The sequence below is a fragment of the Netta rufina genome (assembly GCF_964035555.1).
Source record: "Netta rufina genome assembly, chromosome: 8".
NCBI classification, from domain to species: Eukaryota; Metazoa; Chordata; class Aves; order Anseriformes; family Anatidae; genus Netta; species Netta rufina.
In genome coordinates this window covers 31,498,863-31,522,769 of record NC_140131.1, presented here as the reverse complement: position 1 = coordinate 31,522,769, position 23,907 = coordinate 31,498,863, and the positions used below count along the sequence as shown (strand labels likewise).

Genomic DNA, 23,907 nt, shown 5'->3' with positions numbered 1-23,907 from the left:
CAAGGATTTGACTCAGTATATTCAAAACCACACAGAACAGCAAACATAAGATGGCCTTTTAAAGGATGACCATCTGGCAAATTTAGTGGTGAAAAACAGGGAATTTAGTGTTTGCAACACTACAGTTATAATTTCCATCTTTCATATCTCCCCTCAATTTGTACTTGAGATTCAAAAATTCAGTCTGTTAGATTAGAATTGCGTTTGAAGTGAAAAAAATCAGAAGACACCAGAATAAATGAAACTGCGTCTGCAGAAACTGCAGTGTTTCTTCATGCCCAGGACACGGGACCACATGGGCAGATGAGGGTAGAAGTGCATCAGCTTGGCTACACACCAGGGTGAAGCCAGAGGCCAAGGCAGCAGCTGGGCACTAGGAATGGGCACACAGGTGTTATCTGAACCTTGCTGGGAAGCACAAGCTGGGTGCAAGACAGCTGGCTGGTGGGTGACAAACGCTGTGCTTGGCATCTGGATGTTGGTACAGGAGGAAGGCTCCATGCCTCATGTACACATGATGCTACTTCATCTGCATGGGATTAGGAGGATGGTCTAAATTAAGCACATCTGTCATGGGAGGACAAATCTGACATCTACACATACACATAATTCTACACACATAGGAATGAAAACCCACTGAAACTTAATGCTGCAGGTTTACCAGACAGGATGACTCATCCAACACCTCACCGCAGCCAAAACCAGGGTGTCTCATTCCCTCCATCTCTTTTCTTCCCACCAAGACTTCCCAGCTACCTTTCATGCCTGTTTTGATGCTCATCAGACCCACTCTCCCCAAGAGCTGATTCAACTCACTGATGTTACAGGAAACTAACCCAGCAATAAAGAGACTAAACAGGTTTTGTCAGGCTTTAGTGCGCTTAGTGACAGGAAGGAAGGCCTGAAGAGTATCTAGGCTGGCTCTCACCAAGGGCAGCAGACTAGTCTGCAACCCTGGGCCAGAAGGAACCAGACCGATCTCCCTTTGGGCAGCCAGAAGCCATGACATTTGGTTGTGCTCAGGAAACCTCAGACTGAATGCAAAAAGGCCTTCCTAGAAAGAGCTATGGTTCATTTCAGAAAATCTGCTGACTACGCAAATACATTTTCCTTCTAGTCCATGATTAGCAAAAGTGACACAAAATACCACTTTCAAAAGACTCCTGTGCATTTTCACTTTGCAATTTTGACTAAATCATTTCAGTGGAGAATATGATAAAGGCAGCTCAGCAAGTGCCTTGACTAATAAATAGGCTTCATGCAACAGTTCCAACATATACATTCTCCAAAGCTATTTGACCTATATGTTGACTAAAACTTTAGTGGAAATGAGAATCAAACTTAAGTCAACTTTTAAAGAGGAGAGTCTCCTCTATGAGGAGACTTGGTTTTGAGCATGAAAGCTTTTCCTAAAGCAATGTCACATACTTTCTTCAGCATTATTAAACTCACTATTTAATGTAAGAGGACATTGTAGTCATGACACGATACCTCTGAGAATTGCTTCCCTGACCAGCTTTCCTGGGAGCCCACTATTAATACCTGAGATAGACACCAAGACTGGGGCTACCACCTCCTTAGGTGGTAACCAAACCACTTTTCAGTATGGCCTTCTCCTCCTCTTCATTTTCTGTGTTAAGCTCCTGGAAACTGATTTTACAAGTACACTGCAAAGATCATCTTAGATTAGACCTGACATGGGAGAAATCTGAGGTTTGAATGGTTTTAATAATTTAATAAATAGATACACTGTAGCCTTGATTCATTTACATATTTGGGATGCCATGGCATGGTCCTTTAGATACCATAAAAATTACTTTTGTTGATTTAACCTATTGCATTATATCCAGACAGAACCATCTTTCAAGGAGGTTGAAGGAACTGTGAGATACTTTCATCCGATCAGCATTCAGTCGAAGTTAGTTCTACCTGCAGCTTTCTGCACTTCCAGAACAGTAGCCACGATAAAGCTGCTGATCTCAAAGTCCTGAACAAACAAACTCCTGTTATTCTGTCCAGAAGAAATTCTGAGGCAGAAAAAGATGTCATGGTGAAATGAGCAGAGAAGACTGATTTCCAGTGGTCTTAGGCAGCCTGGAACAGGTGGGCAGTGTCTAATTTGGAAGTAGCTACACTTACAGAGATTGAACATTAAACATGGACAAAAACCCAAACAATTCATAGAAAAATACCTCAGAGGAGGGTTACAACACACTGTTCCTGGGAATCACATGTGTTTCAATGTCTGTATACATGCTGCCTGAGTGGCTGTTAGGATCACGCCAAAATGACCAGCGGCTGCCAGGTATCTGCAGTAAAGACACTGGCCTCTCCAGCACACAAAAGCAGTCAGTCATATCCAGCATACACAGACCAGAAAGTCTGGATCGTCAACACAGAATTCAAATGACAAAATTCAAATCCATTTCCATTATTTTTTTTATTGTGCAGGATGATTTGATACAGTTTGATGCCTCAAAGTAGGTGGAAGCCTTCTAAAGGAGAAAAAGCACCTCTGATTTGGACTATTACTGAAAGCATCTAATCATAAACAGCAGATTTATGGTCTTTAACCATATGCCCCTTTTTCTCTTATTCTTTAATAGAAACCTTCTCATCAAAATATACAAAGTTTTGTTTGCTTGGCATAATATCTAAGTTAAGTGCATATTTTTTTCTGATATTCTTCTGCCACTTCTATAAAACTGTCAATATTCAGACAATTAAATAAATAGATCCGTTCTTCAGGCCAACTGCTTTTGGATTACAGCTATGAAAAATAAAAACCAACTTTGTTTTTTCCTTCCAAAACTGGAAGAAACTGAACTTTATCCTCTAATAAGGCTGACTCAACAGGATGAATGGAATACAAGTGCAGAGGTCAAGTGGCCTAAGAAATCCCTGTGTTGAACCTCCACGCAAAGGGGCTGACAAATGCCACAGAAACAATCAACAAGCTCAGTGTTTTCCACACTCTGGAAAGAGGTTCTGTTTAAAATGTGATGTTACATATTAAACAAAATTGCTAGGCTAATACTGAAGTGTGAAAAGCAATGAGCCAACCCTCCACTACTCCACAAGTCGTTTCACCAGAATTCAGCATTGCTGTCACTACAGTGAAGTTATCTTGAAACAAGATACCCTAAATCAAAAATGCAAAATATGCTCCTTCTTCTTCCAAGCTTCTCACTTCTTTTCTCCCCACCCAAATCCCACTATTTACTTCCTTGAGCCACTACAGTAAGAGTTAAATGAACACAAATTTATTGTTTCATATCGTCGTATACACCTTGCTGCATGTTACTTGAGGCTGGGAATGATAAGGTTGAGTTCCTGTGGGTTAGGATCAGCAGGAAGGCCAACAAGGCAAGCATCCTGGTGGGGGTCTGTTACAGACCGCCGAACCAGGATGAGGACACGGATGAGGAGTTCTATAGGCAGCTGACAGAAGTTGCAAAATCATCAGTTCTTGTTCTCGTGGGGGACTTCAACTTCCCAGATATATCCTTGAAGCACAACACAGCCCAGAGAAAGTAGTCTAGGAGGCTTCTGGAGAGCATGGAAGATAGCTTCCTGACGCAGCTGGTTAGTGAGCCTACTAGGGGAGGTGCCCCGCTAGACCTTCTCTTCACAAACAGAGAAAGACTGGTGGGAGATGTGGTGGTCGGGAGCTGTCTTGGGCAGAGTGACCACGAAATGGTAGAGTTCTCCATTCTTGGAGAAGTCAGGAAGGGGATCAGTAAAACCGCTGTATTGGACTTTCGGAGGGCTGACTTTGAGCTGCTCAGGACACTGGTTGGCAGAGTCCCTTGGGAGGTGGTTCTGAGGGGCAGAGGAGTCCAGGAAGGCTGGGCGCTCTTCAAGAAGGAAATCTTAATGGCGCAGGAGCGGTCTGTCCCCACGTGCCCAAAGATGAGCCAGCACGGAAGAAGACCAGCCTGGCTGAACACAGCTGTGGCTTGAGCTTAGGAGGAAAAAGAGGGTTTATAATCTTTGGAAAAGAGGGTGGGCCACTCAGGAGGACTATAAGGATGTTGCGAGGCTGTGCAGGGACAAAATTAGAAAGGCCAAAGCTCATCTGGAGCTCAAACTGGCTACTGCCGTTAAAGATAACAAAAAATGTTTTTATAAATACATCAACGCAAAAAGGAGGACCAAGGAGAATCTCCATCCTTTTTACTGGATGCGGAGGGAAACTTAGTTACAAGAGATGAGGAAAAGGCTGAGGTGCTTAATGCCTTATTTTCCTTAGTCTTTAGTGGTAAGAGCAGTTGTTCTCTGGATACCCAGCACCCTGAGCTGGTGGAAGGGGATGGGGAGCAGAATGTGGCCCTCATAATCCACGAGGAAACGTTTGGCGACCTGCTACGGCACTTGGATGTACGCAAGTCAATGGGGCTGGATGGGATACACCCAAGGGTACTGAGAGAACTGGTGGAGGAGCTGGCCAAGCCGCTTGCCATCATTTATTGGCAGCCCTGGCTAACGGGGGAGGTCCCAGTCAACTGGGAGCTAGTAAACATGATGCTCATCTAGAAGGGCTGGAAGGTAGACTCGGGGAACTCTAGGCCTGTCAGTTTGACCTCAATGCCAGGGCAGCTCATGGAGCAGATTATCTTGAGTGTCATCACGTGCCACTTACAGGGCAAGCAGGTGATCAGGCCCAGTCAGCATGGGTTTATGAAAGGCAGGTCCTGCTTGATGAAACTGATCTCCTTCTATGACAAAGTGACATGCCTGGTGGATGAGGGAAAGGCTGTGGATGTGGTCTACCTTGACCTCAGCAAGGCTTTTGACACCATTTCCCACAGCATTCTCTTCAAGAAACTGTCTGCTCATGGCTTGGACTAGCGTACACTTTGTTGGGTTAAAAACTGTCTGGATAGCCAGGCCCAAAGAGTCATGGTGAATGGAGTCAAATCCAGTTGGAGGCCGGTCACTAGTGGTGTTCCCCAGGGCTCGGTACTGGGGACAGTCCTCTTTAATATCTTTATCGATGATCTGCATGAGGGGATCGAGTGCACCCTCAGTAAGTTCGCAGATGACACCAAGTTAGGTGCGTGTCGATCTGCTCGAGGGCAGGAAGGCTCTGCAGGAGGATCTGGATAGGCTGCACCAATGGGCTGAGGTCAACTGTATGAAGTTCAACAAGGCCAAGTGCCAGGTCCTGCACCTGGGGCACAAAAACCCCAGGCAGCACTACAGGCTGGGAGATGAGTGGTTGGAAAGCTGCCTGGCAGAGAAGGACCTGGGAGTATTGGTGGATAGTCGGCTGAATATGAGCCAGCAGTGTGCTCAGGTGGCCAAGAAGGCCAACAGCATCCTGGCTTGTATAAGAAGCAGTGTGGCCAGCAGGGCTAGGGAGGTGATTGTCCCCCTGTACTCGGCTCTGGTGAGGCCGCACCTCAAGTACTGTGTTCAGTTTTGGGCCCCTGGCTACAAGAAGGACATCGAAGTGCTCGAGTGAGTCCAGAGAAGGGCAACAAAGCTGGTGAGGGGTCTGGAGAACAAGTCTTACAAGGAGCAGCTGAGGGAGCTGCGGTTGTTCAGCCTGGAGAAGAGGAGGCTCAGGGGCAACCTTATCACTCTCTATGGGCACCTTAAAGGAGGCTGTAGCGAGGTGGGGGTTGGTCTGTTCTCCCACGTGCCTGGTGACAGGACGAGGGGGAATGGGCTAAAGTTGTGCCAGGGAGGTTTAGGTTGGATATTAAGAAAAACTTCTTTACTGAAAGGGTTGTTAGGCATTGGAATGGGCTGCCCAGGGAAGTGGTGGAGTCACCATCCCTGGAGGTCTTTAAAAGACGTTTAGATATAGAGCTGAGTGATATGGTTTAGTGGAAGACTTGTTAGTGTTAGGTCAGAGGTTGGACTCTGTGATCTTGAGGTCTCTTCCAACCTAGACAATTCTGTGATTCTATGTTCAAGAACCCCTTTGCCAGTTTTTGTTTTTTACTTCTTTTCCAAAATAATTTATTTGGGGCAGGCACCACTTGAACCTTAATGAAACAATATCCATTCTGTCTCCTGATTTACAAGGATCCAAGTTCAGCTGTTCCTATCCATGTAAACCTCATGTGTCACTACGTCATCACAACAGAAGTCCATGTTTCAGGAAGATAACAAGCACAGCATGTTTGATCATCCAACATTTATCTTGTTTAAGCAGATACTACTATGTGTCTGATCACTGTAACCAAGCATCATCAACGTCACTCATATGAAACCAATCGGGATTTAAAAAAAATGCACCAAAAATGCTTTTATAAAAATAGAAACGCCAGTACTAGAAGGCTTGAAGAGCTTTATCACCAAAAAACTACCTAGTTTATGTCACCTACTTCAAGTGACATAAATACATCTGCATTTTAAATGCATGTTCCTTTCATACTACCTATGTTTGTGCTTTGCTTTTCAATACAGAGATGTTCTTGAAAGGCATCCCGTAGCTATGCTGTAGCCTTCAACTCAAGAAACTTCTGTCTTAAGGGTTAGCCTTTCATCCTAAAATTAAGTTTCAGCCCCCTTTTAATGGCTAGAGAAGTGGCAGAGAGAAAACTGTGAGTGATACTACAACATTAAAGAATAACTTTTTATTACAGCAGAAATTATCTGCAAGTTAAACTGTATCATACAAAAAACTAATTTGGGGATTGTGTGAGAATCCCAGCATTTCCTTCCTCCTTCTGAACTGTGAGATTCTGGGGGAGCTTCACTGTTTTATTTCCTCTTCAATGTTTTTATAAATGATTTGGATGCAGGACTAGAAGGTGTTCTGAGCAAGTTTGCCGACGACACCACACTTGGAGGAATTGTGGACTCAGATGAGGGTGGAAAGGCCTTGCAGAGAGATCTGGACGGATTAGAGAGCTGGGCGATCACACACCACATGAAGTTTAACAAAGGCAAGTGCCAGGTCCTGCACCTGGGACAGGGCAACCCTGGCTATATGTACAGCCTGGGCGACGAGACACTGGAGAGCAGCCCCACAGAGAGGGATCCGGGGGTTGTGGCTGACAGCAAGTTGACTATGAACCAGCAGTGTGCCGTGGCGGCCAGGAGGGCCAACCATATCCTGGGGTGCACCAAGCATGGCATCACTGGTCAGTTGAGGGAGGTGATTGTCCTGCTCTGCTCTGCGCTGGTGCGGCCTCACCTCGAGTACTGTGTGCAGTTCTGGGCACCACAGTACAAGAAGGACATTAAACTGTTGGAGAGTGTCCAGAGGAGGGTGACAAAGATGGTGAAGGGCCTAGAGGGGAAGAGGTACGAGGAGCAGCTGAGGGCACTGGGCCTGTTCAGTCTGGAGAAGAGGAGGCTGAGGGGGGACCTCACTGCGGTCTACAAGTTCCTTGCGAGGGGGATTGGAAGGCAGGTGATCTATTCTCTGTAAACACCAGTGATAGGACCCACGGGAATGGTATTAAGCTGAGACAGGGGAAGTTTAGGCTGGACATCAGGAAGAGGTTCTTCTCTGAGAGGGTGGCTGCACACTGGAACAGGCTCCCCAGGGACGTAGTCACTGCACCAAGCCTGTCTGAATTTAAGAAGCGATTGGACTGTGCACTTAGTCACATGGTCTAAACTTTTGGGTAGACCTGTGCGGTGCCGGGAGTTGGATTTGATGATCCTTATGGGTCCCTTCCAACTCAGGATATTCTATGATTCTATTATTCAATTTTTCTTTTTTAAATGAGAGGTCATTTAGTCTGTTCTATTAAAAATAAATAGTCTAAAGGGTATTACCTACACAAACAGCTGAAGATCACTACCCAGTTGTGCTCACTATATCTCACTATAGCCTAATCTCACTATAGCCTTATCTCACTATATAGCCTAATTCTATAATGTGTTTTCTTCCAGGATGTGATAAATAGCTTTGCGTTTCTGTTTTTTACAAAAACTTGGGAGATACCGGAATCTTTTAAGGAAACGGTGAATCATTTTGGAAGGCTGTGTGCAGTAAGAGTTGAAGTTACAATCCTTCCTAGATCTTACAATTTAATGGCCTCAACTTTACAAAGGAAATTTGCTCTCTTGGATCCCTGCGTTTAAGAAAATAGCTCCAAATGAATGGTACTAATAAAATGGAATTTTCTGGTGAGGAACATCTCAATATACACATTGACAAAATGAAAATTCATTCTAAATAAGCCACAAAATCCACAGAAAGACCATGTGTTTTCCTTTCCACAGAGGATTCATCATGGTAATATACTTGCAGCTTAATCAAGTTAGGGCCAGAAAGTACTTATACTGTAACACAGCCAAGTACTGAAATCATTACCTTAAACCCAGTATATATGCTGAACACTTTAACAGAACATACTGCCTTCAACTCCCATTGAAATCCGTAGATCATTGTGGGGAAGCTGTTTGGTTTTTTTTTGTTTGTTTGTTTTTAATCATTATTTCATCGGGTCAAGCTCTTAGTCCTTAATCAGGCAAGAATCCAGATGAGGTCCACAGGAGATTTGCCAAAGAATGGACTAAATGGAGAGTGAGAAAGGATGACTCTAAACAACTTGGGAGCAGATCTTTACACAGAACAGAGAACACGCATATTGTACGCCTGATTCATAGGGAGTAATTTGGCTCACGCAGATGGCAGCCACATGTAAAAAGATTTGACCGTATATATCCTATAATTGTGCCTCTTTGCTGAAGAGAGACAGCATCATCACCGGACAAGCATTATTTTCATCAGCTAAAACATAACGCTGATGGAATATATGAACTTTCCCAGCGCTAAGGTTCTCAAAATTGCTAAAATAACCATAAAAGACCGTAAATTAAATTGCAAAATAAAACATTTCGTAATTATCATCTCTCATGTTCTTCTCCACTCTCCACCAGATATTAAATAAACCCTAAACCAGAACAACTTGACCCTTGAAGTAAAGTTTTATTTAGGAAGTTTCTTACTAAATACTACCCCTCACTTATCTTCTTTGCGCCTAGGGAAAAATTCAATCCCTGCTCCTTACACCCCCATTCTTCCCTTCTAAAATACAAAAAGATTTTATTTTCCTTCTGCTTATTCCTTCCTTTATTAAGTACAAGTCCATTGCTTCACACTACCTGGTTTTCCCCTATACAGTTCTGACAAGGACATTTACAGAAATGCAGAGATATGGTTCTACAAGAGTTAACAGGAACCACATTTTGTTAATGTGCTGACCAGCTGCTTGTTAACTGTAACCAAAAAGAACTTGCACATCAGCAGTTCACTGTTAAATGCATTTTCAAACCTATTAATAAGCTGAAAACAATGCAAGCCCAGGACACGAGTACAGTGAATGTTCCCAGGCCAGCATCAGATATAAAAGGAGAACTGAGATAGCCTCCGTATGAAATCACAATGGCTCTTCTCCTCATATAGTCTTTTACTATAAGAAGGAAGTTGAGGAAAGGAACTTTGATTCAGGAAAAAAGTCAACTGTGCCCAACATTAACATAGCCTTTATAAGGCATGTATCTTAACGTTGCTGCTGCCTGAGAAAAAGTACCAGAGCACCTCAGAGCTGATTCAAGTTTCACAAAAATCTGAATGTTCACAGGTACATCTGTAATGCTTCCCTTCTAGAGACCCCACAGGTGCCAAAATACACTTCCCTACAACTTAAAAGTTGAACACATGTTTTAGGGCTCAGATGAAGGATGACTCTTGACACTGCCAGTTGCTGGGAGTCACAAGGGGAGTGCCATTTACTGGTGGTGGGGTGCAATTCAGTTGTCTTTTCCAGAACAAAACAAATCCAGACGCTTCCAGCATAGTCAAAAAGCAAGACTCCAGCAAAACAAAATGCAGGTATATTCTGTCATACTGACCACAAAATAATAGCTAACTTTAAAAGAGTAAGAATGTTTATGTGGCAAGATCACAGAAACTTCCTTGCCACCTTACTTACCTGGAACTAGATACCTCTGTGAGCAGCGTCTTTTCCCTTTCAATAAGACACACCTTACAGTGAGACTTTCAAAGTGACTCTGCAACACTTACGATGCTAACTTTTCAAGTACATATAGTGAAGTATAGTGTTATTTAGAAAACTGACACTATCTTGGAACTTACCAGATGTAAAATAACTTTGCAGTGGAGTCAGCAGTCTGTGGGGCCTCATACACGCTTTGTATGCTTTGAAACAGCCCCCAAGAAAGGGCATTCAACAAAATGAGTAATGTATCTTCCTGCTAGACCTGAGATGCACATAAAAGCTTTCATTGCGTCAGCACACGGCAGTGGCAGTTTGTATCATAAAATCTGTTTTGCTGGAATTTGTAGCAAAAGGTAGCCACTGCTACACATCTGACATATCTAGATTTTTTTTTCCCCAATTGTTACTATTCTTCTTACAGAAGTAACATTTAAACAACCCATTTCAATGTATCCATAAGCAGGGAGAAGTATCCGTTTTTAATCTGAGGAAGAAATGAGAGCTACAGACTGGCTTTCTAAACTGAGAAAAGTTGGATATTAAAATTAAGGGCATTTTAATACAAACAAGTACAAGCAGAGAAAGGATCTAATATAGGGCCCAGTGAATTAACTAAGTTTTTCATATTGTTCAGCAGGATTGAGATGAGCTCAGAGGTTTTAGGCCTTCACTTGCTAACACTGTAGCACAACATGCTGAGTGTGAAGGATTCCAGCTCAGAATCCTGACAAGAACTACTCCCTCCCAGTAATTTAGTGATTTTAATAGGAAAAAGCATGCAAGTTTCAATGCCATTGGTGGTAAACAGTGCATTTCCTTTCCATAATGCATTGTAAATCAGTGCTGGAAACTGTTAAGTTGGCAAATCCTTCTTATGGATACAATTACATTGGTTATGTGCAGAAAAAAAAGTTTTGGTCAGCTTTTCTTGTACTTTTGGGGACAGCTTCTTTGTACTTTTTCTCCCTATGTTTGCTCTAATAATTACAGTAGTGTAGGGAAACAACACTCTTCTAGGTCTTCAAAAGCTCTCACATTAGCACATGTGAGCTAGGCTGAAACTTTTTCTTCCTATTAGTGGACCAGTGGTAAAACTTCCATCCACTCAATTAAGTTAAGATCCATTATTTTAGTAAAATCTCATAAGTTTCATAGTGATTTACTGCTTATACAATAGACAAACAGGCTTAGCATCACGTTACAAGAGATTATTTGGTCCAGTGTAGGGTTGATTGCATACCTGCTTAAAAAAATACAAAACTATCTTCTACTGATCAATCAAGGAGAGGTATCAATATTTTCTAATGACACCAATGGAACACCATTTTCTAATGGGATACAAACAACCGCAAAAACAGTCATTACAATATGCAATTTCAGCGAGGTCAACACAGACCTGATTCATAAGAGAGACAAGGCAGCCCAGTTTAGTAGTCCCACTCCTCTCAACCCTACTACAAGCATCACAGTCTTGGCTCACAAAGAACAAAGCTCTTCTTGCACACAAATTATATTTCCTCTGAATAACAAGGCTATAGTTACAAATTAGATATTCTCAAAGTATGAAAATATACTCTCATTCACCAGTTCTTATATGCACTTAATGTAATAACTCACAGTATAGTCAATCATCTAGGACAGTCAGTTTTCATTCACAACAAATGCAGAGACCATACATAACCCACAATATATTACTAAGTTGTTATATGAAAAAATGTGTTTATAGTAAAAAACTTCTGATCTAACTACACCGCTGTATCTAAACATTCTTTGGAGACTATCCAGGAGATTATAGGGATGGTTGTTTAAAAAGTCTGTGTCAGCTGCTGTATGTGTATATCAGGAGTATCACAAAGGCATCAAATACTTGGTAGCAGTGGAATCATGGTAACTGAGAAAACACATGCATCTTGGATACAGACAGGTACAGTCAGGTGTTAAAAGGAAACACATACCTCAAGGAACGTGAGGAGCAGTGAGCATGGTAGTGTTCCACTGAAAGCAAGTAATAATGTGAGTCACCTCATTTGCACTACAGCCCTTGCACAACATGTTTCCACTAAATCTGTCTCTCTCTCTATATATATAATTGTACCAGTCATTGTCTATTTCACAAAACATAGCATGGAAAGCCTAACTAGATATGGCTACATTTGTTTGCTTTTTCTCCCTATGCATCACAAAAAGAAGAATATCAAAAGACTTTTGTCCAGGACAACTGTGTTGTTACCACTTCAGGACACAAACTCCAGGATTAATTCCATTAAGGAAGATGAAGTTGTACTACACTGCTCTAAACTTTCTGCCGTAACATTGTTCTAGAGACATAGTGTTATAGGGCCATATCAGAAGCCAAAACCTACTGGCTGGTTTAGAACAGGATTAAAGGACAGATGTAGCAACTGCCTGGGAAATTATGATCTGGATATGAACACTTCCCAGTTGCAGTGGCTTGTAGACTGTGAAGAAATAACCTGAATCCCCACAGAACTATTCCGGCTCATTCACCACCAATGAGCACCAGGATATCAACATACAGGCTGGCACTGAAGAGTACTAGAGAAAAATCATATCCCTTCTACTAGAATGAAGCCTCTCTTCCAAAACAATTAACGAAAGCCACTGCGACAGGGAGAGAAAGTAGGTATAAGAGCTGAATTGACAGAACTAATTCAGTCAAGTAAAACAAAAAGTGTTTTATCTATTGCTCTAATTAAATTAATCCAGTCCACTAGGCCAAAAAGCATTGATTCCTTGTTCTGAACTCCTCCCTTACAAATGCCAATTTCACTCTACTTTTACATTGAGCAATCTTGTCAAATAATAGACAGAGACATGAGCACTCAACCTATAAGACCATCTCAAGTGAATTATTACTTCTCTAGAGAGAGGGAAACTATAATTCTAAGATTCCTCAAAGCAAGGAAAAAAGATTCTTTGTTAGCAGCCTTTTTACTTGAAGTCTCCTAGAACTTTTTTTGCTGAATACTTTCGTGTAGTCATTCTGTAATGTTGAAACAAACAGAAGAATTAGCTGGTATGGGTGTGGGTTGTTTTTTGTTTTTTTTTTTTTTTTTCCTGCATACAGGAAGATTTTAACAACACCATTATCCAGCTCAATACTCAGAACAGTTTCATTAGAATTCTCTTCTCCTGAATCACATCAATAAAGTTGAAGATCAGTCTGGTATTCATAAGTGCTGACTTACTCACAGGCTTCTTGCTGCAAATGTAGTTTTGAGATCCCAGAAATGTAAAAAAGAAAGTAATTTTATTTTATAAAATGATTTTATTTCAAATCATCCTTCACAGCCAGCCTTAAACATTGTTTTACTTTGTGCATGCAACTGCTTAAAAAGACTTAATTTCACTAATTTCAAAAAACAGAACAGGAATTTCAAGATAATTCATCAATAATGGAGAAGGGTGTTTTTCAGGACAGATTTTGTTTTTCTGCCGTTTATATTAAACATTCCTTACTCCGAGTACTTTATTTTCTGTAACCGGGAAAAAATCATGCCTATTACTAAAGTCATCTAGCTGACTTTTTAAACAAGAGATCCTTGAGATGCATTTACTTGGGTGTTACAAGCAATTGTAATCTATTCTTTTTAAAAAAATCCTGTCTCCTTCCTATGACGCGTATTTCAGATTTCTTCCATCTGTGAAGATAAACGTTATCAGAGAGATCAAGAATTAGCACTGAGAGAAGGAAAGCAAATGCAGGAACAATGTGGCCACAAGCACTATTTCAGAAAAACAAACAAACAAACAAAAAAAAAAAAGCACTTGGCCTATTTCCAGAAAGGAATTGAGAAAAGTAATATCCAATGCAATCTCTGAAGAGTTTTCTTGCCGATTTTCTCAACTACTCATTACTTTTTCAGCTTGAAGGTGAAAACATCCAATAGAATGCTTAATTTCAGCTTTGAATTCATTAGTGCTTTAAAATGAAATTTTGCAACTGAACTAACATGTCAAAGCAGAAAACTGGCAACCTTTTGGAAAGTACATAGCTAACAAATCATCTCCAAAGATGAAGTCCACCCTAACGCAAGAAACTGAGGTCACATATTCCATTTCTAAAATGTAGCTCAAACTATGCATGGATGTAATGTAGTCCTACCTGTTGTTGCAAGCTTTTTTCTAATGATACAAGGAAAGAGTAACATTTCACCTGAAAATCCTTTTGCCTTCAGCAAATTAAGAGTGGTCTCACATTTCCACACACCCCCCTCCACTTGATTCAAGTGACTAGTTCTTCCTCACATAAAAATGTGTTTTTTCTTTTCTTTCTTTTAAATAAGGGTTTGGATAGCAGAAGAAAGAAAAAAGCAGCAGCTCGATCGGTTAAGACACTCCTCAGGATATAATAACTTATTTATGGCTTGCCAGAACTTCAACCAGCTTGCTCCTTATCTGAGATCAGAGAGAACTTCTGTAGTTCAGCATCCATTAGTCTAAACACAAGCAAAGGCAAAAGTTTGACAGAACTTTATTTAAAGCCTTTGCCATTTTCATGCCTCCAAAAAAGGGCATGGGGAGGTTTTGAAGAATTAATAAGGTAACTGCAGTTAGGACCGATGGTATCCAAGTACTTTAAAGCTATTACGTTAGCCCTTCAAACAGTCCTGCGTGGAAGATGACAGGACAGAATGCATCTGTTTTACATATCAAGAGACCAAGACTAAGAGATGAAATAACTCATGGCAAGATCACAGAGAATGTCACTAATCCAAATACAAGTCTTTCATCTTCACTCAAGAGCCAAGGCTTGCAGATTAGTCCTATGCATTCAATCCACCTGTGGATCAATCCACCACCATCAGAACTAGGGGCTCCAGAAGAAGAACGGCCCAGACAGTATTGCGCTCTTCTCCAGTCCCCGCCCACGGCCAAGGGCAGGCCGCAGCCAGGGAGAATCGCTCCAACCACCATAATTCATGGCACGTCCCTCCCTCTCCCGACGGCCCTTCAGACACAGGCACTTGCATTTAATCACCACACACGATGCACACACACACACCAACCCACGCAGGGCAGCTGTGTGTTGGCTACACAAGAAGTATACACCAGTACGAGGGCAGAAGAGTCTGCCTCAGCCACAGCCAGAGCAGGCAGCATGCCTGCCCGGCACTGCCCGGAGGTACAGGCATTAAACCAAGTCAAAAAGTGCTGGTACATATCTGCTGGTCTATCTCTGCTGGCCAGTCACATTCCCACAACTTCAACACAGAAACCTCGAGTGAACTATGCAGCCTCCACACTACTATGTCCTTTCCTATCCACCCTGTGGGAAGTGCAGTTACCACAAGAAACATTGCTTGTCTCAACTTTGAGAGCAACAATGCAGCCTGCACATCAACGGTACGTTACACCTACAGCAGGACTGTGCCTCTAACTGCAGAGGGACAGCAGCGAGGATGCGTTCAGAGACCAAAGGGCATTTAGCAGAGGAGCACTAGACAGAAAGAGAACCTACCAAAACGCTCACAGCAGGGCTCACATGGTCCACTTCACATACAGCCTCAGCCATACCTGCCTGCTGCCCAAAGGCCAGAAATTCAGCAAGCAGTTTTCTGCTTTGTGCTACTTGAGTAGCAGCTTCTTTGGAGACAGTAAAGCTATTTCATAGTCACATCAATGTAACTGAAAGCAAAGCAGACCTCCTGTAGATAACTGTGAAAACTGCTGGAGGGATTTTCTCCCCTCACAGTGGGTACAACATCCTAGCCTACACGTCAGGATGCCAATATTTGACAAGTGAAGATAACCACAAAATCAACTCTTCACCTACTTTAGTCAACAAGTGCTAAATGAAAAAAAAAAAAAAAAAAAGAAATAAAACCTGTTCCAGAGGAAAGTAAAATTTTCCTGAAGATGTAAAAACAACAAACAACCTTGCAAATGTTTCCATTGCTTACTGCTAAATCTTTTTGTGTGTTCCTCTATGTACCGCTTCCAGTAATGAAGAAATAAGTACATTCTCAGTTTAGTTCTTTCCATCCATGACAGGTAAAATCCCTTTTTTATTAACTGCCTATTAGTAAGTCCCATAGTACAGTAGTTGCCAAATAAGGGAACAACAGCTCCATCTTTTATAAAGTACACTGAAAAACACAAGGAAAAGCACACTCTGCTTGAAGCAGCTGCACTTCATTGAATTATTAAAAACCTTTGCTTTTGCCACCTGGGGTCAAAATTTATCCCTGGTGAGATTCCATTGACTTAGAACAAGCTTACACCAAAGAGGAATCCAACCCAATGCCTCCAGGTACTGAAAAACTGCACAGACTCTTTGTGCTAAATATTTTTTTTCCTCACTTCAAATTCATCTCTCCTATGACTTACAGCCTAAAGAATTACAGTTTCTTTTATTGTCATTAGCTCCAGAGAATGCACGTATTTCTTTTTTTTTGAAAATCTATCTGGTCCCTATATTCTCTCTATACTATGTGAAATCAGTAGTGAAACAACCATGTTGACACATGCAAATATATTTCAGTGGAAAAGCTTATCAAAGAAAAAGGCTTCCAGAAACTCAATACATTTTTCATGTGAAGTAACAACTGTTTATCTAATAGCAGATACTCCATTTCTTGTCAAGACTGAGACACCCAGGATCACATTTGGGAATGCTGGGTTGTGGGGTATGACAGCCCTTGAGGCTTAATTCTTCCTGTCATGTGGCAACAGAGAAAACTGTGGTTTAATGCTTGCACATGCCCTGCTTAGTCCAAATTACAAAAGTTATATTGTTCTGCAGCAAAAGAAACAACCACTAATAAAGTTATTCTATAGAGAATGTAAGCAGGTTCACATATCTATGGAAACCTGCTTATATAAACCTGCTCTATATCTATATCCTGTAAAGCCAGCTGAGATCATTTGATAGAATAATTTTAAAACAGACACAGAAAAAAAATAAAGGGCAAACACACACTAGTTAGAAGTTTGCTTGGTGTTTTTTTAAGATATGTCCTAAAGTACCTACAACTTCACTCTGCAGACCTGTGGGTTCAAGAGGTTTTGTAACCCTCCTTGATATTAGATGAGACCAAAAAATGTTTTTTAAGTTAACAAATACGCCCTTTTCCTTTTTTTTTTTTATTGAAGAGATTATGGGCTTGGGTGTTTTTTTATGTTTATCTTTTGAGACAAATGGAAAAGCTAACACAGCTTTAATAAGGGCCTACAGAAGAGAAAGGATATTAAAAGATCTACAAGCAAGATCCCAAATCCTGATTCCCTTCAGAAAACAAAAATTATTTTTAGCATGGTATTTACAAAACAATTACATGACGCTTAGAACTTGTTAAAGACTAGTTTCTCTTAAAAAAAAAAAAAAAAAAAAAAAAAAAAGCTTTGATAAATTTCTTTCAAAAGATAAGAATTACTGCCATTCATCATACCATGCCATAAAATTTTCTGCACCATTATCTTTCAGTGTCAGTTGAACATTACCCTCCAGAGATATTCAGTAACGCTGCCATTTGCTTGCATCTATACAATTCAAGTATAGCAGTAGGGGCTTAGTATTTCTTAGAATTCCTTTGGCACCGTCCAAAGTCAGTTTTAATCAAAGAACCAGACTTTCGTGTTTACTCATTTGCTCCAATTCAGCAAAGCACTTAGACATGTGCTCAGCTGTTTTGCTGAATCAGGACCTACAATCCCTCCATGTAGGTGCAGAGTTCTGAAATTCAATTATTTATAGCTTCAGACCCTTGCTGATAAAGGAAAAATGCAGTCTGCTTAGTTCAAGCCATTCTAAGGCTGTGGTACAATTCTCCTAATATATATAACCTTTCTCTGTATCCAAACACTCAAAGTTCTTCAGAATTTTGTGCTTTCTGAAGATAAAAATACTATTTACGCATAAGTCACCCAGAAATTACACAGGATCTGACTCAGATGGGAGACAGACAGAAGATCAGGTTAAGAAACTAATGTACACAGGAGATCACCAAATGGTAGAGCTGAACAAACATTAATTTTGAGGGCCTACACTGTAGCCGACCTTCCTGGCTTCCCAATTTTCATCCGTTTTTGTATTTAAATTGCTCGTTTAAAAAACAAGACTTACTGACTGAAAGGTATTAAACTTAATTTCATACAAAGAAGTAACTCCCTGTCCTTTGTTGTTGTTTTTTGTTTTTTTTTTTAAATGGATCTTTTGACTTTCCAAAGTTTTCTTACCAAGCTCATTAACACAAACTCATCATATGCTTCCCTATTAGATGACCATAGATACTTAATTAGATGACCAAGATACTTAGAAATCACCATCCGGATACTGGAAGGATTTTAAAACAATCAAAACAATTTCCACCCTTAAAAGCTAGTCAGTGCCACCTAATTAGAATTTCTCACAATGAGTGAGTAATGGCCTCTCATTGAAAGAGTACAGCCACTCCCTTTACGGCCTGGACTTAAGGGATCCCAGCCCTTCCAGCCTCTCAAATTCAATGTGGCAGTGGCACAGGTACAACATAAGCCAGGCACAGCACACAACCAGCCTGCTGCTCCCTCAACTCTGAGTTTGCAAGCCCATAAATGCTGAGTCAATATTCCCTAAAAGACTGACTTGTCCAGACAGTTGAGGGACAGAAGGTACTGGGTGGTTTTTCAAGGAAGGTAGAGGTTGGTTGGTTGCGATAATGAAGTGAAAGAAGAGGGAAGTGGAGAGTAAACTCTTTATGGATTCGAAAGTTCAAACCAGTCTGTGCTTTATTTCAGTTACAATAATTCAAGAGCCAACCTCTGTCCCTTGGTTCTCATCCTCTAACCGCAATTTAAACAAATAAACCCCCATACACACCTCTGGCAACAAATATTTTGAGGAAAAATAAGACTAGCACTTCAACTATATCTGGGAAACAAACAGCAAAAAGGTCTAAAGTCTAAAAGGAAAGGAAATTTGCACGAGTGACTCCCAACATATAATTTTTTTTCTTTCAATCACATCCTTCACGTGACAGCGGAAGAACTTTCTATTTTACTTTGTAGAATCCTATATTGCTTTTGGAAACAGTGTTCATTGTTGAGGAAAATTCCTCCTGAAAAAAACAGACGTCATGACAACACCTCTTTTTTTCCTATTGTTACGCTTATTAATATGGCACCATCACCACTGTGTCTAGGGGCACAAATGCAAAAGATATATTAGTGTACAAGCAAATAGGCTTATTGAAAATGAAGCACACATGCTCTGAGCACCACAAGATTACTCATAAGAACAAGTATGCAGAAAGAAAAAAAAATGCCAGGGTAACAGTACAGCAGAGAAACAGGAAATAGAGATGTTGAAAGAAAACCATAAAGGCAGATCTAACGTGAGTAGAAAAGGCAGTATAATAGAAACTGGGTAAATTCTTCAGCATATCCACTTATAATGCAATTCTTACAGTCTCTCCAGCAGCCTGACAACAACTGGAAATCTCTGTCACAAGGAGAGACATATCTACAGGGTAAGCGTAGGCAGCACCAAGTATCACAGGGACTGAAGGAGAGAACATAGCTGCATGTGCAGATTTTGGTCAGCTACAGATGCCATGGCTGCACTGCTTTGTCCACAGCAGGGACAATTTATGCTACCCGAAGATCCACCAAGGACAAGAAAAACAAGAAAAGTCCAAGTTAACTACATGTTTCCCACTCCTTCAGAGGAGAACCTATCTTGTTAAAGTCTGGCCCCCAGGGTCTAGGACAGGTACGCACTTCAGCTGTCCTCCAAGACATTTTATCACGACATCTATCATGCACCCAATGGCACGGATTTGCAAGCAAGGAAAACAAATGTTTTGGCCTTTGATTTAAGCTACACTAAGACAGAATGTTTTTGCTCCCAAGACTGCAAAGCCAGACTTGCTTTTGAGGTTACCCGCAGCGCTAATAGCTTAGGTGAAGTTCCTACTGCAGGTTGCCTCATCTTAGTTTAAGCCTACTTCAAAACCCTATTTCCTTCAGACAGGCAAGTAGTTTGCCAGCAATTCTTCTCACCACCATCCTTTAGACTTTCCATAGGGAAGAAAAAATCTCATAGCAATCCAGGCTTTCCTTGCATTTTTTTTTCTGTATAATCAAAGCAGCAAAAATATGAGCCTACAAGAAATTTGTGTGCAGACGTAAAACAGATTCAGATGAGAATTTAGACATATACATACCAGCAGTAATAAGTGGTAGAGAAAGAGAAATATTCTTCACTTATCTATATAGCCCACTTTCAACGTAAAATCAGTGAAGAGTATGCCTTACTACTACCATGAAAAACATGCATATTCAAAACTGAGCCACATGACTGCATCTCTGTGCATCGTGACATCTAACTGGATTTTTTGGAGAGATATTTAACACATTAATACTTTTAAAACATTGAAAAAAAAAAGTTGAGATTCTCTCTAGAAGATCACCTGTATTTGAAGAGGTAACAATGCTGAAAATACCAAAAAGTCAGCAACAAAATCTACACCTACAATAGCAATGTCAGTGCACAACTGATTAACAAAAGAAAGGTCTGCTCTTCTTCATCAGCCTCGCTATTTCAGAAACAAAGAGTAGGCTGGAATAAGGCTCAACATATAAAAATCAGCACCCCAGGGAGGTGGCATGCTGCCCCCTGCCTCCCCCAGGCTTCACCACAGGCACACAGGGATTTTATTCATACTTCTTAGTTTTATTTATATTTCTTATTTTTCTTTATACTATGGAAGTACTATTTCATTAATTGTACAAGCCTGAAGAAATGAGAGTTCTTTGCTCCAGTGATGAAGAGCCTGCGGAACCCTGGCCATAAGGCTGACAACAGCTCGGTCACCCACCACTGCTTTTTCCACACTTAGGACTGGAACACATCGCTTGCTCCCATCTGTATTTCACCAAGACACAAACTCCCACATTTACTTCTGAGATTGTAAAGCATGGTTGTTTATGTTAACAGGATTTGGTGACTACTAACACAAAAGTGTTGCAAAAACTCTTTAAATAACCTTCAAAGAGCTGTCCTTCCTCAGTTGTAATTATGTATTTGATCTTGATCTCCCCCCCTTCCTCAGCACAGTCCTTAGTTCCTTATTGCCTGTATTTTACTGTAATCATGACATACTGTAAATGGCACAAAGCATTCTCATTAGGAATTCATTACAAAAATAAAAAGCACTGAACAAAACCAAAACCCACCAGGCAGGCACATCCAGAAACCACAACAGTAGCATTCCCTATCCTTGCCCTAACTGACTGCAAACCTCACTACTACTCCCTTTTGCTCTCTTCTTCGCATGTAGACAAGGATCAATCTCCAAGAGAGAAGTAACTTTGAAGCTAGCCTGTCTCTGGGCTGGAGGCTGGACCAAGTTCCAGAGGTCCCTTCCAATCAAGGTCATTCTGTGACTATTTTTGAAAAAGCATCTAATCAAACCCACAGCTATAGTGATTTTAAAGGGTTTGCATCAAGAATATCCGTCAAGAGAGGAATACACAGAGCTAGGAAGTAAAACCAAAAAGAAACATAACATTTCCAAAGAAAAACGCTAGGGTTTCTGAACACCGAATAACTGTAACAGTACTGTATTTGGTAACACTTTTAAAGTAGTGTTTTTACTTAAAGATGGCATTAAGAAGTAAGCAAACTTCCTTAGGTAAGCAACAACAAAAAGGAACTGTGGTTGCAATCAACTAGAACACAGTTTTTATTTTCTACACTGGTACTTCTTTTTAAAGTAGTTTTTTTTTGTGTGTGAATTTACAATGATTCAGAATCACTCTAAGTAATCCTTCTTCTCAGCCAAGACCAGCATTCAAATCCTCAGCTCAAGCCACAGACACACTCAGACACACCCTGCATTGCTAAAAGTTCATCTGCAGTGAAGCTATTGCAAAATGTTAACATCATGTACTATTAAATAATCAAAGTTACTAACGTTGGATGAATGCCTTCAGGAGGTCAGCCCCAGAGAAAGTCCCACAAGGTCTGAGGGCTTGAAACAACATAATTTTCCATGCTGATGGTGAAAGGAAGCCAAATTGTAACATATTTAATTGCTCAGCCACATCTCCTCCGAAGCTGGTCATCTTTTCCACAATGAGGACATCTCAGATTTAAGCAAGCCATCTGTCCACTTTTCCCACTACCTCATTTTGACTGACTATATATCCACTTGGCCTCTTCTCCAATGACCCATGCTTGTATGCAAACTGGACACATAAGAGGCTTCCCCTTGTAACCACAGGAAGAACACTGACAAACAAACATACTCAGAAGAATCACTTCAACACTTGAAGAACCTTGAATATAAGCTTGGTGCTTGAAGTCTACAGATCTTTTTCATTTCTTTGTCACAAGTTATTGCAAAACACTCTTTTAAAAATTCCTGTTGTAGACAAGATGTGAGGCAGGTTCAATCCCCATAAAAGGTACTGTATTTTTCCTATCCTGAGACCTCCAGTAACACTGTCAACGTTCAAGAAAACGCCTTCATCACCACCACTGACAGTTAACTTTGAAACAGATTTGATAGCTGTCAGGAATGACATAGGTAAAGCTTGTCCCAGCAGAAGATGAAGGATGTACTCAGTGCCCTATTACAATACTCTTCACACTTATTTTTCTGGAATTGTTGTTATCAATTTTATAAACTAAGTAATTGTAATTTAATTACAGATTAGAGACCTTGAAGGAAGCACTGAGCTGGTACATATGTTCAGTACTACAGAGACCCTAGCTCAGGTTCTGAAGAGACACAGCTTCACCAGCACAACCCTGCACCCAGAGTAATAAACGTAGCCTCTCAAAATGGTGAGCCGTTCAGCCTTGGTATCACATTAGCAAAGCCACCCTGCTTCCATTCCCAAAGGCTTTCTTGGCAACCTACCTTAAGAACATACAGGCACCATGCAATTCAATTTTATAAATTAAAGTAATTTACATTACTACTGAAGTTCTTTAATGATTTTAAGAGGGAACACAGCTGAAAAAAAACTTATAGAAAACAGCATCATTTATCACATTGCCATACTACTGGTCATGATCACAATAGTTTTATATTTACATCTAGGTTTTATACAAACTTCAGGCAGCCTACATTTTACCAACGTGAAAAACTATGTTTGATCAGTAATTCTGAATACATACAGTAAGTTAGATTGAATGCATGATTTACATAATGCCACCTACCTGCAGCTGCAAAACACAAAATCAAAGCAAACACTGGAGTCACACAAGTTGAAGACATTTTTGCAAACACTATCTTCTCAAATCAGCTCCCTCTGTAGCTCTTCATGTAGATTTACTTGCTTTGAAAAATGTGGTGTGCTTTGAAATCAAATCTTCCAGATTTCAAATTGCCTACAGAAAGATATAAAAATAAATTTTAATATAAATATAACTTACAGAAATGTTACTAGCTATTTACAATTATCTCTTTCATAAAAAGAGAAATAGAATTCTCTTTCTTAAAAGGCTATTACAGGAGTGCACTTTATATTGCCAGACTGGCCAGGTAGTGATGGCCTACTACTTTTTCCCCTTCTGTACTTCAGCACTTCTTTGTGTCCCTTGCTCTTTCATATCATCCATTGTGCAAGTTGTGATCTTCTTGAAAGTGAAAACCCAGAGTCCTTTCTGTTAACTAATACTGAAGTCCTGCTGAAGCCTGGAAATGGTACTCAGCCTCAGAAAAGTTTATTTTAACTATGCAAACTCTCCCTGGGACACTTCAACATTCATTTATTTATTTATCTGCTGCCACCTTTATTATACCACAAAGAGATGTTTCCTGTGTGCCCTAGCCGGTTTACAGGTAACAAGGTAAATCAAACTCATTCCTCAATATAACAACTTGAGAAATATTTCAAGATCACTTGACACTAAATATAAAGCTGTTCAGATATTTTAAGAGATTTCAAGACTTCATATTCCAGGTCAATAAAACAAACAAACAAAAACACCTTAAATGTGCTGTACAAACAAATGACA

At 40.6% G+C, this 23,907-nt stretch overlaps 1 protein-coding gene across 2 annotated transcripts in view; it reads right to left on the bottom strand.

Moving 5' to 3' along the window:
• The window catches only part of TGFBR3 (transforming growth factor beta receptor 3), a 127,834-nt gene that overhangs the window by 90,387 nt on the left and 13,540 nt on the right, over window positions 1-23,907 (bottom strand). For both annotated transcript variants that reach the window (XM_084291388.1, XM_084291387.1), the window contains one exon: window positions 23,107-23,277. In XM_084291388.1, coding sequence (XP_084147514.1) covers window positions 23,107-23,164 — 58 coding nt within the window. In that variant the 5' untranslated portion in view covers window positions 23,165-23,277. The remainder of the gene's footprint in view (window positions 1-23,106; window positions 23,278-23,907) is intronic.